This window comes from Agelaius phoeniceus, chromosome 2, assembly GCF_051311805.1.
Source record: "Agelaius phoeniceus isolate bAgePho1 chromosome 2, bAgePho1.hap1, whole genome shotgun sequence".
NCBI lineage: Eukaryota > Metazoa > Chordata > Aves > Passeriformes > Icteridae > Agelaius > Agelaius phoeniceus.
Window position 1 is genome coordinate 83,373,869 of NC_135266.1, and position 16,643 is coordinate 83,390,511.

The window sequence follows — 16,643 nt, forward strand, 5'->3', positions numbered from 1 at the left end:
CTGACATACTTAAAGCAATGGGAAAGTTCAGAGTCCTTCCTCCCCCTGATCTTGGGTCTCCAGAGCTGTGATTTCCTACTTAATTTTGTCAGAGGGATGAGCTGTGCAGAGCAGCAACAAAGCAGGAACATAATGGCTCAGCTGTTCTCATCTGGAACCAGTGTGGCTCACCTGACTGTTATTTTAGGGAATTTGAGTGAGTTCTGGTTTATTTTTAGCCTTCAGATCTTTCTGCACAAAGGGTTAATCAAAACACAAGTTGGGCAACCGGATGAGGAGGAAGAGGAGGGCAGAGGAGTGGGAATGAAGCAGGTCTCTGACCCTCCTGGGGACCTCGCTTCGGACACACCAGCTAAAGGAAAGGGAGGAAAAGAAACAAGTGAGAAAAGGCCTGCCAAGCAATGCTGGCCAGACAGGGGAAAAAAACCAAAAACAAAACAAACAACAAACCAATGGCCCAGAGCTGATTTGCATTTGTATTGGGCACTTGGGGAATACGGATAAAACACTCTTTATTTTTCAGGGGAATTCAGGGAATATCAGTAGCAACATCCGTGCATGAGCACAAAAGGGGAAATAGAGGAAATAGAAGAATTTTGGTAATCCTCTTCTTAGGCAGAAACAGTGATAACATCACAATAACATATCTCTCACCCCTTTTTCCTGGGTCTCATCAAGAGAAGCAGCACAAGCACAAAATTGCAGCCACTTCTGGCAGTGCTGTGTAGGAAAAGTCAAGTAGAGAGGTTAGATGGGGAGGAGGTCACCAGCAATGTATTGCTAAACTGAACAAAAGGAAGGGCCCAGAGCCTAAAACTACTATCAGAATGCCCCCACACCTCCTGCCATCAATGCCTGCAGTGCTCTGCAGACTTCCTGTCTGCCTGATAGGCACTGGCAGCACAAAAGCAAAGCAGAACTGAGAACTGAAAAAGAGTGCTGATCTCTATTGAAATAGTCTAATATTGGAAAAGATCACAGAAAGAAGTCATTTGTGGCCAGTGGAACAATTTGTATGGCTGAGCTGCTTCTTAAACCTCAGGCTGTGACTGCTCACCATGGGTGTAGGACACACTCATCTATCCTACTTCCCCCTGGTTCCCAGCCAGAAATCCCATCACCACACTTCCTTAGATCAAATGAGTTGGGTTGGAAGGAACATTTAAAGACCATCTAGGACATTCCCCTTGCCATGGATAGGGGCATCTTTCTCTAGATGGCTCAAAGCCCCACTCAACCCAACCCCGAACATTTCTAGGAATGAAGCATCCCCACAGTTATAGGGTTGTCCTTCCCTGCATTGTCCAAGTCATAAAATGCCTGCCTGCTGGGATTCTCTCCAGTCTGGTGTTTTTGCAGGTTCCTGGGCACTTCTCCTTGGCAGATAAACATTTATCAGCTGCTGGACCTCTGCTTAATTCTGATTTAGTTACACAGACATCTGGATTCTATCCAGCCTATGAAAAAGCAGTGAATTGGCTGTGTTCACTCCTCACATGCCCAGCGTGCCCAGTGAAGGATGAACTTGTCCAGGTATTGCCTGCCACTGGGCAGCTCCACATGGCCAGCTTCTGTTTGCCACAAAATTTTGTGGAGATTTACTCATTTTGCACATTAAAGTGGCAAAAAGAACCGCTGAGTTCATCTCATACCACAAGTCAAAGCATTGATGCTACTGTGGCCGGAGATGCTCCAGGAGGGCTCTGTGCAGAGCAGGGCACCTCAGGCATGATGGTCACTTCTCGTCACTGGTGGTGACCTATTCCTCACACACGTGGTGGGTGGATCAAGCAAGGACATGGATCCAGTACCTCAGGTAGGGTGTGAGGTAACAGCCCAGCTCCATCACTGTGTTACAGGAACAGCCCTGGGGCTAAGGATCTTCTGCTATAGGCCAATGTCTGCTATTTTATCCCTGACATAAGGGCCAGGAACAGCTCTGATGCTCTAAAAGCCCTGGAGAACCACTTGCCCTCATGTTTAAATAAACTGTGTGCTCCTCTGCATGAGGAAGGATCAGAACCAGGAGGGCTCTGTTTATTTGCCATGAGCACCAGATCAAAGCAAAGTAGCAAGTAGTCCTCTGCTGTCATTTCCCACCTGAGAAACAACTCCGGTTTACTTCAGCCTTGGCTCCTTTCAGGATTTGCCCACATAATTCATTATTGTGCATTTGCAGTCACCTTTAGAGCACACAGAACTTTGAGTGGGACAGAAAAGTTCAGAAAACCCAAAGTGATGTTGTGAAATGATTTAAAAGCGCAGCTGTGCCAACGCCACCCTTCTGGCACTTGCATCTCCTGGCACCCACATGCCAGGGTCCACACACAGTACAGAAGGCACTGCCCTCTACACCCACCCACAGGTTTCCTATACATCCTTTCTATCCAGAAGTTCTCCATTCACCAAAAGGTATTCTTGCTGCCATTTCCACACGGTCTGGAGGATGGGGGTGGGAAGGGAAGGGAGGAACTGAGGTAGCAGAGGTCGAGCCCCATGCTCACTCTGCTGATCAAATCCCGGGCTGTGGCATTACCTTCCCTTTCGGCTGACCCAGCCCGAGTGCTGTGACTGCCTATTCCCACGCCACGTCAAAGGGAAGGTTTACATTGTTCACTGGATATTAATTTAAATTATTCTGGGGTGCTTGGAAACCACCTCCCCCCCGCTCCTGTTCAGTCTCCATGGGGACTATCGCAGGGGCTGGGCGACAGAAATGAGCAGCACGGACGCACGGATCTCCCTCCCCTCCTGCTGCAAACTGCCATCAGCCCCTGCCACGGGGGACACATTCATATTTCGCTGAATGCCTTGCTAGGACAAGATAGATCAGTTTCTAGAGTCTGGTACAATATCCTACTAATACCATTTTCCATTTGTTCCTTAGGTTCACACGCTTGTGCTGTGGCTCTTTTCTTCACACCAACATCCTGCTGCTGGTTGATGGTATTAATAACACCCGCGGCAGGAGGCTGCGCCCCCCGGGGCCCGGGCTGGCCCAGTAATTATTGAGTGACATCGGGGCTCTTCTGTAAATTACTTTGTGACCCAGGAATTCAGCAGGTTACCGCTGTAACTCAGGCTCTCACAGTTGATTGCACTCACCTCCTGCTGCCCCGACATTTATTAGTCTCGTTTGCCTAGCGAGCGCTGGCCTCATCTGTGTGCTCACACATGGATACGCGTCCCGTGGAGGGGAGCGCGCTGTCCTCCCCTTAGACCACAGGAATGGGGCTCACATCACCAGAGCCTGCCTCAGCCAAGGAGTTGAGCACATCTGTGAGATGCTCGGAGGAGCACCAAGAGACATTAGACGCTGCAAAAAGTGCGGTTGCTTCCTATCAGCCTGATGCAGGTATGCAGGTGTGGAAGCAGAGCCCTGGGAAGCCAGTCCTGGAAATAGTGACACACTGAGCAGTGCCTGCCATCACTCCTGATGACTCCTCAGCACCTGCCCAGATGTACTGGATAGCTTCCCAGGGAATGCTGAGCAGCCCTGGAGCACCGCTCAAGGTTTGGACAGAGATGCGCATTAAAATGTTTATAATTCCTTCTGAAGAAAAACAGTCTAGACCTGACTGATCTTATTCTGGTCCAAATTTCCCACTTATGAAACAGTTGTATAACACCTGTGATGAAACACTGGTGATCCCATATACAGCCCTCTCAGACTTGTTTGACCCTATGAACCACCCTCCAAAAGAAATTCCTTACCCTTGTATGGAGGCAGCCCAGACTGCTCCTCTTCCTCATCCCAGTTGCATGGACAGAGATAAACTGTCAAACCTGTCTCATAGTCCCTCTCAGAAATGACTGGGCCTTGTTTTCACTGCAGCATGGAGGCTGTGAGGACTGAACATCACTTCTAAAGCTCAGAGCAGCCAAAGCTTTTCCTCCCTAGTCCTAGCAGGTGGTCAGATCTCAGCTGAGAATCCATGAGAGGATTGATGTAGGGATGCAGACAGCAGGAAGGGGGTCAGCCTTTCAGTGCTGCCAAAGTTTTAGAGAAAAAGTGTCTTCAAAACAAGTCCAAGCATATCTTCTACAAGAAAGACAATGAAGAATCTATGTTGTTCTCGGATTTCAAGTTCTTTGGAATGTCTTAGCCTTGCAGATGACATCAAGTCAGAGGGAAGAACTGAAGGAAGGGTGGCCATTCATACATGTGCTGAAAGAGGGAGACAGAAACTTCATGGCATTCAGTGAGACCAAGCACAAAATCCTGTCTCTTTGGGAAGGAAGGACTCATTGCAGTGGTGCAGAATGCTTTTACCTCCTTCAGAATATTCAGTTTGATACAATCTGGGACTGGTTTTTATGTGGTGCACTAAGTTCTTGAACACTGTCTCTCTCTCTCCACAACAGAGAACCCAGCACCAAGTCCACAGTCAAGGCAGGTAGATGAGATATAGAAGTATAGCTGAGTGTCTGCCTTCATGAAAGACACACTGATGTTGAGGTACCTCCTTTTCCTGTGCTGCTCTACTGGGTGGTGAGAGGAGATTGTTTCATTACAACTAGGAAAGGCAATAGTTCAATATCCTTTTCCTCCTGATGTGCTGTTTTGAGGATGTTCAGAAAACAAATTAGAAAATGCAACGTTTGTCTCTGCTATAAAGCCAAATGCATTTGCTAAAGAGTCCCAGAGCCACTACTTGCTTTGTTAAATGCTTCAGCAACATGGGGGGTTCTACCTATCTTGCTAACTGTTCCAAACAAGATTTCCTTATGTGTCTAAAACCTGTGCCTTCAGATGGACATGGGGAAACCAAAGAATCACAAGCACAGGCCTATGAACAGCAGAGAAGCTGAACACCACCAGGCTAGTGCCAGACAAGGTCCAGCTGTGGCTGCATCCCACAGCATCACCCTTTGGTGCTGTCCTCCCTCCCCTGCTCAGGCACCACCCTGCAAAAACTTGTCAGAAGTCAAATCTTTCCAAGGGGTTGATATGGAAAACTGGACCTTAGGGTCTAAAGCCCTGGATCTGCACAGGTAGGGCTGCTCACCCAAAGCACAAAACCAGACAGGGTCTTATCATCCAAGGAACTGGAGACAACTTCACCACACCCTCAGAAAGGAGACTGCATTCTTGTATTCCATGGTGCAGGGAGTGTGGTTTAGCAGGAGGGCAAAAAAGGAGGACCCTCTATTCAGGTGGCAGTCAAAGGGAGCAGAGTGCTCAGCCTCCTGCCGGAATTGGCCCTGTATTGGTTACACCCCCAGCTATTTGAGGTAAAACTTGGCCTCTCAAAGCTCTCTGCCTCTCTCCTGTGCCTTTGTATTCTCTAGAAGGTGAAGCGTAAGGGTATAAAAAGCTGCAAACAAGTTCCTACCTCTGGAGACCAGGCATTTACTCCAAGAAAGAAAGCCCAATTGCTTCCCAGAGCATTGTCCACCCACATTAGAGAAAGGATTAAGCAGATACATTCAGCTATTCTAACAGATTTTCTTTAAACCTTGAATACGCCTCTCACACTTGGTAAGATAATCACATTAGTTTTGTCATTAAAAGATCCCTTTTATAGAAAGTACCTAAACCGCTTAAACCACCCAGAGAGGTCGCATACATTAGAAAACAACAAGACAAACGGAAGGGATTTGCTATTCCCGGCCTCAGTGTTTCACTGCCCCTACTTTCTAAACTGGGGGATGGAACCAAAAGATTTTTCAAATCACCAGTGGAGGGAAAAGCCCCTGAGAGCTGGGCAGCCCCACCCGCAGGAAACACTTGGGTCCAGCACTGAGGCTTTGGAGAGGACATTGTTACATATGGAGATGCCCACGGATTACACCCAAAGCACCCCCACAGCTGATTTTCCTCCGCTGAATATCCAGCAGAAATCCAAAACCCAACTGCAAGGCCAGCCACAGCTGAGGCTGAGCTGATTACTGCCTTGCAGAGCACTGCTGTGAGGTGAAGGAGCACATGCTCCCTCCTCCCTGGTGTGGGTGCTGAGGGCATTGCTGTCTCTGCATCACACCCCAGGGATCCCCACAGGGGCTGCAGCAAGGACAGAGCAGGTCCCACCTCAGCAGGGTCCAGGGTAGGAGCACAATCAGCCGTCAGCAATCTAACTCTGCAGTAAAGCAATTTCTTCATTGGGCTTGTATGGAAAGGGTACAGAGATGGACACTGCCTCAAGGCATGCGGATGAAATGGTTTCAGATTTGCTGGTAAAATAAACTTGGGCTGGGGGGTAAAACAAGAAAGGCTCATATTCCTGCATAATGGCTTATGTTCCATATTTCCCAGTATGCTCAACTGGGAAATCATGGAATGCAAACAATACAGGAGCACAAGTCTGCTCAGACCAGTGGAAGCTCCAATGCCCAGCATCTTTAAATGACAAATCCGGGTTTTTTTAACAATAGAAGGGAAATTAAAAAGTACTTAAGCACTGTTCATTTACTGCAGATATCTTCAGTTCATATTTTTTGCCACTGCTTCACTGCACATTTTCTGCTAACCTGCACTGCCAAAACAAACCATTTTAGGTTTTTTGACAGGGACAGTCTTAAAAAAAAACAGATTTGCAAGACCAAGGCTTTGGTTTAAAAACACACAGAGAGGTTAGAGATTAAAAAAAAAAAAACAATACCAAAACCTAGAGGCTACAGTAGAAACACCCAGTAAGATGCCAGTTACGGCATAACAATGATGCTCTGAATCAACAGGGGAGAGCTAAAAATGGAGGTTTGGAGTATACAATCCCCTGAATTCTTTCATCCCATATTTAGTGGTTTCATAGTGTCCTCCTGACTGCCAGAAAGGCACAATGATTCCACCATTAGTCCTGCAAGGAGCTAAAATATCCAAGAGTCTCTGTGCTGTCTTTAACCTACATAAAGCTCTTTAGGTCACTCATTCTGTAGAGATTCAATTCAGAAGAGCTAAATACCCCTTTTAAGAGCAGAGGTAGAAAAAGAAATCCTTTTATTTAAAGCATAATGACATTTTTTTGCAACATCCTTGGTGGGCAGACAACATGGGAGACAAAACTTCTCACTTTTCCTGTGATTTGGAATCCATGCTCCAGGAGGGAGTTTCCTTTCTATACACTCTTTTGATGATGAAATATTTGATCATCTTTAAAATTAAAATTATTGTACAAACAAAATGAGTTGCAGAACCTATTTAGCTCCTTCCCAAGAGTCTGCAGCCTTAGCTCTGCCCTGTTAAACTATTTGGTTAAAATCTTCCCTTGCAAGGTCAGGGAAGGTTACATATCTGTCCTCACAACCTTTCTCAGTATGGACATGTGGGAAGTATGTGTTTGCCTGGGAAAGCTTTCAAAAGGAAAATGGACTTTTCCCATTATAGGTAACTTGACTGCATTCAATGTGGTCACCTACAGAGAACAGCCAGCTCATACACCTGCTGCTCACCACAGCCAAAGCTCTGCAGTGAGAAACTCCCAAAGGAGAGCAGACTCACCATCTGTCATCCTGATTGCCATGTGTGTGACTCCAGGATTCCTGTGACCAGCTCTCCCCACACTCCTCAACAGCCAAGTACAAACCAGACAATGTCACTTCCAGAACTTGGAATCTGCCAAAGGATAAAAATTTATGTCCCTGTAAACAAAATCCAGTTTCAGAAACTCATCATTATCTTAATGCATTTTTATTGATACAAACTGCAGGCTCACTGCTAGGATTCATGCTTTGGAGAAAACATTAACTCTTTTTCCTTCTGCATTTTTCCCAGTGAGTAGGAAATTTAAAATTCTCAAGTCTTAAATTCCAGTAATTTCTGACACAAGCCAAGGACTTACATAAGCCTGAGATGAAGTATGGCCCATCATCATATGCCTGGAAAGATACATCAGCCATTTGTTATGGCCCAACTCGTTCTCACCTGTATGAAACACACAGGAGAGCTAACATTTAGATAAGGTAGCCAAACCACAAAGCAATCCCTTGGAAGCATTCAGAGATGTGTACGTGGGTTTTAAGATGAAGTCTGAATGTTTGAGATAAATAAGACCTACTCAGCTTGATGGGAAAAAAAGTCAAATCAATTAAAAATAACATAAAAGCAAGTCACATAATTCATAAACTGGTCCAACCAATAAGAACCCGATCCAAAGTGCACTTGAATCAGTCTCACAGACAGAAACTGCATGGACCATTAGAGAGTATTAACATCCCTCCCCAAACAAACAAAAAACACAAAACCGCTATGAAAAAAAATTTTCTAAGTGTCATTTCACAAAACTTAAAACTGAAAAATTGCATGTTGTCCTAAATGTTGCTGAAGGTAACTTTTTTGCTTATGAAAGGAGTGAGAAGAGGAATGAAATTTTAAATTACTTATGCTGCTTGAAACTAAAAAGTGTTTTCCATACAACAAAGCAGCAGCTGTTTCCTGAGACAGTAAGTTCACTAGCAGGGGAGAGAGAGGAGACACAAACTGACTAACAATATACAGTAGCTGTTAATTTGGGCTGTTCACATCTTTGTCCATACAACATGGAAATGCTTATCCCAAAATTTTCACTTGGAGTAGCACCCTGAGCAATCAGTGGATTAGTGGGAGCCTAATTAATTAGAGCCCCCCTAATTAGTGGGGACTGATTAGACCAGGGATCTTGTTTGCTCAAGTAAATAATTTCTGATCCCCAAATTTATACTAAGTCTTACAGGTTTCATTTCTCACCCCACAGTAAACCAGGGCATTACCACAGACCAATTAATGTGGAAGAAGATACTACAGTATTTCTAAAAACTTTGCTGTAACATAATTGATTAAAAACCAATACATTTTGTTTCAAAAGAATCAAGGACATGTTGTTCTAAAGTCCATGAGTGAGAGTCTGGAGTATATTTACAGCAAAAACTGGAACTATTGGAAAAGGGGAACACCAACAGCTTTCAGTCAACAGGTTTCAGGCAAATCCTGCACAGCTCATCCTTTAGCCCTGGCCTTGTTCTCTGGAGTCTCTAAATTACCTTGCTCAAAAGCACAGGAATGTTAAGACTGTAGAGTCTGAACATAAACGCCATATTTAACACTAGATGAGGAAAAAGATAATCTATTATCTTAGATAATCTGTTATCTAAGGAGTGTTTGAAAAGATAAAAATATTCAGTGTTGGGTTCTCTTTGTTCCCAGAGGACAGGAAGAGACTGGAAACAGAAAAGGCCACCTGGGATCTTAGGAATATACTCAACTGTCAGGCATACCACCAAAGCTGAGAAAACTTTTCAACAGAGATGGAATTTTAAAAGTCTGGGGACATGAAGACTTGCCTGAGTCATTCTAAAATGGAGTTGTCCTTTAAACTGCAAAGAATCCTTTCTGAAGAAGGGTTGCAGTGTGAATGAAGCCAAAGCTGGAAAACAAGGGGACTGCCCCAGCCATTTATTAATGTCAAATATGCTGTCTCACAAATCAGGGCAGTTTGTCTGGTTTGGAAGCCTTACAGAAAGCCCAGTGCACCTGGCTTGGTGAGCTCAGCATCAGGCTTTAGGCTGATCCAAGGGAATAGCTGCATTCTGTGTTTTCAATAGTTGTCCAGCAAACAATTTTTTTAAAAGGCTTTTATTGAAGAGCCATCAGCAAACAGATCATGCAGAATTTGAACAATACACAGAATGGAGGGGAGGGAAGAACCCACACAAGGCACAGCCCCAATTATTTGTCACTTCATAAGATGTAGCCAGCACAAGTGTCCCATTTGCTCTTCAAGAGAATAGCTTCAAAAGCTTCCTGATTTTAAAAAGCTAAGTATTTGTGAGGGATACACACACATACATACACAAAATACACTCATTTTTCTCTGGTAACCATCAGCACAGATAGTGACATATCTCAGAATTAGGACTCAGCAAAAGAAGTAGTAAAATCTTGATGCAGATTCTGCATGCTCAGCCAGTTATCAGCAGAGTGAGTCTGGGCCCAGCCCTGACCATTCAGTACAGCACAGAATACAAAAATCCACTGATTAATAAGCTGCTGGAAAACTAGGTAGGAAAAAAGTCGTATATTTATTTCTTTTCCAACACTGATTCCAAAGGGTAAGGGGCTGGTAAGGGCTGGGTAAGGATTTAGCTTCCTTACACACAGGACAGCCACTTTCCGCAACAAGCCTTCCCTACATCTCCACCAAACATCACAGTAAGATGTGATTTCTGTTCCCTCATTATCTCCACCAGTAGAGGATGTCTGAAATTCAATCACACTGGAGGCAGCAAGAGTTTCACCACAAACAGCACTCCTATGTAATCCACTGTTGGATCCACCAGCAATTGGAACAATCACTCAGTGCAGCGAGGAGAAGAGCAACAAGCCTAGAACAGGAACCCATTACTGTGCAGTAAAGCACAGCATTTGAGAAGAGCAGAAGAGGAAAGCAAACCAGAGCAGGCAGCTCAATCCATGCACTTTGACTGGAGTTTAACATCTGAGCATGCTCTCCATCCATCTGCTGCCTGCCTCTCTCATGGACACGAGCCATGGTGACCGCTGTGGTGCAGGTGAGGAGGGAAATGCTCCAATGACCATATCACAAGGCCTGGCCCTATTCTCAGCAAAGCCAAGAGAGGTGAAATGGCCACAGTTGTTGCAGTAGCACTTCAGTGGCTGTGCCTGGCCTTTTCAATCCACTCCTTCATGAGGCAGATCTCCGTGGCTCGAGCTTGCTGCACAGACTTGGGGTCCAAAGGGTTGCGGCTGCGCAGGTCCAGGTGATGGGCTCCATCCGGGATCACAACTGCCACGAGGGAATCGGTGATGTTCTGGGTCACCCCACCTGCAGACCATGGATCCAGGCCACCATTGCTGTAAGGAAAGACTATTTCATTAGGGGACGTGCACAGCAAGGCTGCAGCTCACATCACCAATTCTACTAGTTTTGCACGTGCAGCGACAGAAACAGAGCTCAGCCCTGTCCTAATGTCTTGTGCCCACCCCTCTGCTAAGAAGCAACTTTTTGACAGAAGTATGGAGCTATCAACAGCTTAAGCAAGGCTATACTTCTCATCAATTATCTGCTAATTCAGATAATTACCTATAAAAGTGCAAAAGCCTCTGAAGAGAAATCTGCTGCCACCTGTAATTGTCATTAAAGTCTCAGGTTTCCCTTTACCAAAACATGCCCAAACTCCCAAACCAAAGCACTTCCCTTTCCTTCTTCACAGTCTGCCATAAACAAATTACCCACTGGACCCTTTAGAGCTGAATTTTTAGGAAGTTCTACCTTTTGCTGTTTCAGCTGAGTGCCATCTTGGTTTTGCAAAGAAATGCTTGGATGGTTTGTTAATGCGCTGACTTTAATAACAACCATATGAAAATGAAGATTATATCCCTTAAAAAACTGTCTAAACTGACTCTTCCTCTGTAACAGGACAACTTAATACCATTTACTACTCCTCCTCCCTCATCCTAGATCAATTTTAACAATTCTTTACACTATAGATCCGGCTCCAAAGAATAGTCCATCGAGCAGGCCAATGGCTCAGCTGGGAGAGAGCTTTCCATCTCTCATTCCTAGCTCTGGATTTGACCCAATAACCCCTACTACATCTTATTTTCCTTTACTGCAATGACCTTCCCACACATGGCCCATCTTTCTGCACAAAGAAAGCAACATCCATATACTTGTGGAACTATACAAACCTAGATCTGTTTCTCACTTTAAACACTGGGCCTGCCCACAAAAGGAAATGTCAGAGATGGGCTGAGGTATGAGAGGGTAAATTTCTAGAAGAAGCTAAGAAATTAAAACATCCTTGACACAGAGATATGCAGCTAGAAAAATACCACAATGGTAGCACCAGAAAATAACAGTAAAATAATGAATTTTTTTTAAAGCCTTTTAAGAAAAAACTAGAAGTAAAAACCTGGAGTCTAAACTAATATTTTACTTGTTTCACCACTGCAAAAAAACCAAAACAGCCAAGTATCTTGAGTCTCTGTAGTTCTTTACTTTCAGTGATTCTAAATATGACTTAAGACAAGAGAAACATTTTGTATCTGCAAAACAAAAAGCATTGAGAGCTTCCCAATAAGCCAAAAGCATTGGATTTAAAAGGTCACCTGAATCAGCAGAGCACCTTGGCAACAGGGGAATGAGTTGCTGAGAGACCCATGATGCACATGAACTTGGATCTTTTGGTCCCAGTCATGTGGAAGCTAAGCATGCCACAGGCTTTTCTGTGAGCTTCTGGCTACATCCTCTGTATCTCCTTCCAAAGGATGGCACCAGAGGCACTGACGCAGTTTGGGAAGTGAAACTTGAAGGGAGGAGGGATGGAGGGCTCACCACAAAATCATAAATCTTTACAGTTTTTGCAGATTAAGATAATTCCAACTGAAATCAATTATTTATGTGTTAAAACTAAGCAAGCATGTAAGTACTCAGTTGCCCATCTCACAGGCCAGGAATTTCCCAGTACAAACCAAAGAGGAAAAAGAAGAGAAAGAATAAGTCAGACATTTCTTTCTAGCAGTGGCCAGGCAAACAGGACTTCAGAAAAAAACTAGTGCAAAAATCAGCATGCTAGTCCTGTTTTCAATTCATATACTTCCCTGACAGCATCCATAGGGTTCTGCCTATCCCACAGCACACAGCTCCGTTTCCTGTATTTTCTTCAGCCCTCCTGTCCTGTCCAGAAGTTTTACACAATTGTAGCAGCACTGTGGATCCTTTTGTAACATGACCACCCTCCACAATTGTCATGTTTCCTGTTAACTTTTTTCTCTAACCTTTTCTCTTCAGCAACACATTGTTCTGTCTTCTCTGCCTCCATTCCTTCCTTTAGTGCTAACAATTCTCCCTTCTGCACAGAGCAACAGAATCTCTTAAAACAGAGCCTTCTCTTTCTGCCTCTCCCATGCCAGTGCAGGACTGGATATGTGGGTGCCCTGACTCAGAAGCCCACAACTTAGGTGTGATTCACTGAGATTGAAAACCCCCATTTTTAGACTGTGCACACCAAATTTCATACTGTCTGATATAACCTGGGCTGATTCTGACTACACAGTATACTGATGACACTACAACTGCTACAAGCTCTCTGCCACCACATGTATGAACAGTGTTAAAATGTCACTTCCCACCACTGTGCAATGCTTCCACAAGGAGTACACAGCATGTTCCCATAAGAAGAGGGAAATTGCTGGAAGAGAAAGGGGAAACAGTGTTCTGAAACCCCCAATTTCCTCTGACTAGTTTTAATAAAGGTGTACTGCCTAGAACAGGCAAGTACCACCTGCCCACAGCCTAAGTAACCACTTGCACACTACATTACTCCAGGAAGGTACCAGAATGGCAATGGAATTCCCTGCATTAATCCCACGCATTACAAACAACAGCCTGACTGTGCAGAGTGATGTACTGCTCACAGAGGGAGAAGCAGCAGCACCAGTTTGAGCATCCTGTCCAAATCCCACTGTGTCTGGATAAATCCACCCTACAGTGGTTCTCTTTAGATGGAGTACTTTTCCCTTCCTGCTCTACACTGTTGTGCAAGTTGCCTGTCACTTGAAACACCATCCTTTTCACCCCACAGGGAGCCACATCCCCTGGTAAACACTGGGATGTTTTTTATCCTCAAACACTGCAGAGTGCTTTACAAAAGGCTCTTATATAAAATGTACAGTGTTGACAATGTATTTGTTTGAAGAGAAACATCCCAGCTTGAGATCCAAAAGCTTTGTGTGTACAGCACTACTTTAACATTCATTTGGTTGCTTTCAGGCTTTTCTCATTTCCAGCTCCTTCAGCTGGCATAAATTCTTAAACACTTATTTAGATTTGTTTGTCTATCGCTTACAAAGCAGATTTCTACTGTACAGAGCTGTGCAGCCTTGGAAATAAGCAACACTCTGCAGAAACTAAGTGAAACCAACAAATTTTTTTTATTAAAAAGTTTTCCAAAAATGGGTGGGATTTCTCCCTCCAGAGTAGATATCCTGCTGGGACAGAAACAGCAAGAGGCAAACAAGAGGAAAGCAAAAGGCCTTTGCAGCCAAACAGACTGACACTAGCAGCTGCGATCCAGAAAATAATCCCCAATTCAAGTGAGAACTTTCCACTTTTAAAATGCATACCTATCTACCACATCCAAAAGACTAATTCTGACCTTGGTTTGTAGAAGTGGCAAGGTGTTTTATGAAAAGGCCTTGCAAAATTTTAACCAGAGCACAGAGGACTACATATCCAGGAGCTTCCCATAGTGGGCAATGGGTACAGCAAGTCAGGACTCCTGAGGTCTCAAATGGGTTTGTGGAACACCTCCCACCCACATAAGATGGATAGATAATACTCACCTGAATCACCTCACAGCATAAGTAAAACCACATGAACCTCCCTTTGGAGACAGCAGAGTGTAATCTTAAAAGTCAGGGAAGTGAAGGCTGAATAGAGAGCAAGCAGCATGGACTAGTTTTTTATGCTAGACTGAAACATTTTTTTTCACTTTTTGTCCACATACAAATGTGTTTCAGACAAACTTTTGTTGTATTACCAGTATTCCTTACAAAAATAGACACATCTCTGTATCTGGATCTTACACAAGTTTGTTGAAACTTGACTAAATGCCACTATAAAAGAAAAAGTTGTTGGCAGTAATAGAAAAACTCCCAAAGTTACTTCCCTCTTCTTTCTATATGAAAGGGAAAAAGGAATGCAATGCCAGCCCCTTCACAAGGCTATCACTCAGAGCAGTAATTTTGGTGACCAAGATTCTGTGTTATAGCTAGAACTCATTTAGACTTTCCTTTTGTGTGTAAAGCAACAGGGCTTTGGGTTCATAAAAGTAGGAATTCACCAGCATGAGAAACCTGGAATTTAGCCACAAGGTAAGAAGGAATCCACATGGAAAGAAGATGTTTGGCAGAATCCCAGCTCAGATGCTTCTTTTAGAGTCACACAGGCAGTAACAGAACAGTTGGCTTCTTTGGCCACCGCAGACTGACCATTTTACTCTCAATAGCAACACAAAGCATGCCCATCATTTATTCAGCTGGAGTGCTGGAGACAGATCCCTTTGCTATTATGCCTTTGCTATTTGCAGCAGATTCTCTACACTGGAAATGCAAACTGGTGGAAGACATTACACCATCAGTTGAAACAAGGCTTACCTGAAGATGATGTTGCTGTGTGAACTGATGTTTTTTCCTCCATACATAGAAAGAATCCAAGAGAGACGAGGCCTCACTCCCCACATCCTGTAACACTCTTCTGAAAGTGCATCAAAGTCCCACTTCTGGGGCTCAAACATGTCATGGACACCATCTGTGCACAAGGGCATCACCATCTCAGTGCAAGCCTGAAAGAAAGGGCGGGTCAATAGAGTAAATTCTGAGGAGAACATCCAATAGCTGTTACTGCAGTATTTAAAAAGGCAGGCTCAAACAGCATTTGATCAGTAATTACTACCTAAGGACTACAGAATCATTTAGGTTGGAAAAGACCTTGTAAGACTGAGTTCAACCATAAACCAAAAAGTGCCAAGGCCACCTCCAAACCATGTACCTAAGTGCATAGCATCTTTTAAAAAACTCCAGGATGGTGACTCCACACCATTTCCCTATGTAGCCTGTTTCAGTGCTTGACATTTTTCCTAATATTCAATCTACATCTCCCCTGGTACAGCTTGAGTCCATTTCTTCTCATTCTATTGCTTGTTACTTAAGAGACAGAAACCCACGTCCCCTACAATCTCCTTTCATAAAGTTGTAGAGAACATTAAGGTCTTTCTTCAGCATCCTCCTTTTCTCCAGGCTAAGCACCCCCAGCTCCCTCAGCCACTCCTCATCAGGCTTGTGCTCTGGACCCTTCCCCAGCTCCATTTCCCTTCTCTGGACACACTCCAGCCCCTCCATGTCCTTCTTACAGTGAGGGGCCCAGAACTGGACACAGGATTTGAGGTATGGCCTCACCAGTGCTGAGTGCACGGGGACAATCATTGCCCTGGTCCTGCTGGCCACACCAGTGCTGATCCAGGCCAGGATGCCACTGGTCTTCTTGGCCACCTGGGCACTGCTGGCTCAGGTTCAGCTGCTGTCAGCCAGCACCCCCAGGGCCTTTTACCCAGGCAGCTTTCCAGACACTTTGCCCTCAGCCTCTAGCCCTGCCTGGGGTTGTTGTGACCCAAGTGCAGGACCCACCACCTGGCCTTGTTAGACCTCATAAAACTGACTGCCCTACACAACTTAGAACTGTCTGCTGTACATCATTTTCCAGTCAGCGAACAGCTGAAACTCAGCAAGTAGCTAGATAATGAAGACACAATCTAAACCTCTGGGAAAGCTGCTTCTCTTTTCTGCCTTGTCTTCCCCACTACAATCACACTTGATTTGTGACTATGTTTGTCATCAATACACATCAATACTTCTGGCACAATATATTGACCGCTAAATGACGATTCTCGTCAGCTCTAGATTAAAAAACCACCACTGACTTACAATTTATAAAGATTAGTGAGCATACCTGGTAGTACCAACCCATTTCACCCAGACTCTTCGTTGCAGTCTGCGACACATCTAAGCATGAGGCCTCTCCTGTATAATTGTAATATAAATTTACTGCCTGGAAAACATTCTGCAGCAACAATTTGTCAGAGAGACTGGGATCCTTCAAGAACTTGCAGACTTCCTGCAATGAAGAGATAAGACGTCGTCTAAATCTATA

The 16,643-nt window shown here is 44.5% G+C and overlaps 1 protein-coding gene across 4 annotated transcripts in view; it reads right to left on the reverse strand.

Moving 5' to 3' along the window:
* Positions 1-7,605: 7,605 nt before the first annotated feature.
* PRCP (prolylcarboxypeptidase) overlaps positions 7,606-16,643 on the reverse strand; it is a 29,932-nt gene continuing 20,894 nt past the window's right edge. For all 4 annotated transcript variants that reach the window (XM_054654628.2, XM_077174015.1, XM_077174016.1 and 1 more), the window contains 3 exons: positions 16,443-16,607; positions 15,092-15,279; positions 7,606-10,786 (listed from right to left, as the gene is read on the reverse strand). In XM_054654628.2, the coding sequence (XP_054510603.2) occupies positions 10,582-10,786; positions 15,092-15,279; positions 16,443-16,607 (558 nt within the window). In that variant the 3' untranslated portion in view covers positions 7,606-10,581. The remainder of the gene's footprint in view (positions 10,787-15,091; positions 15,280-16,442; positions 16,608-16,643) is intronic.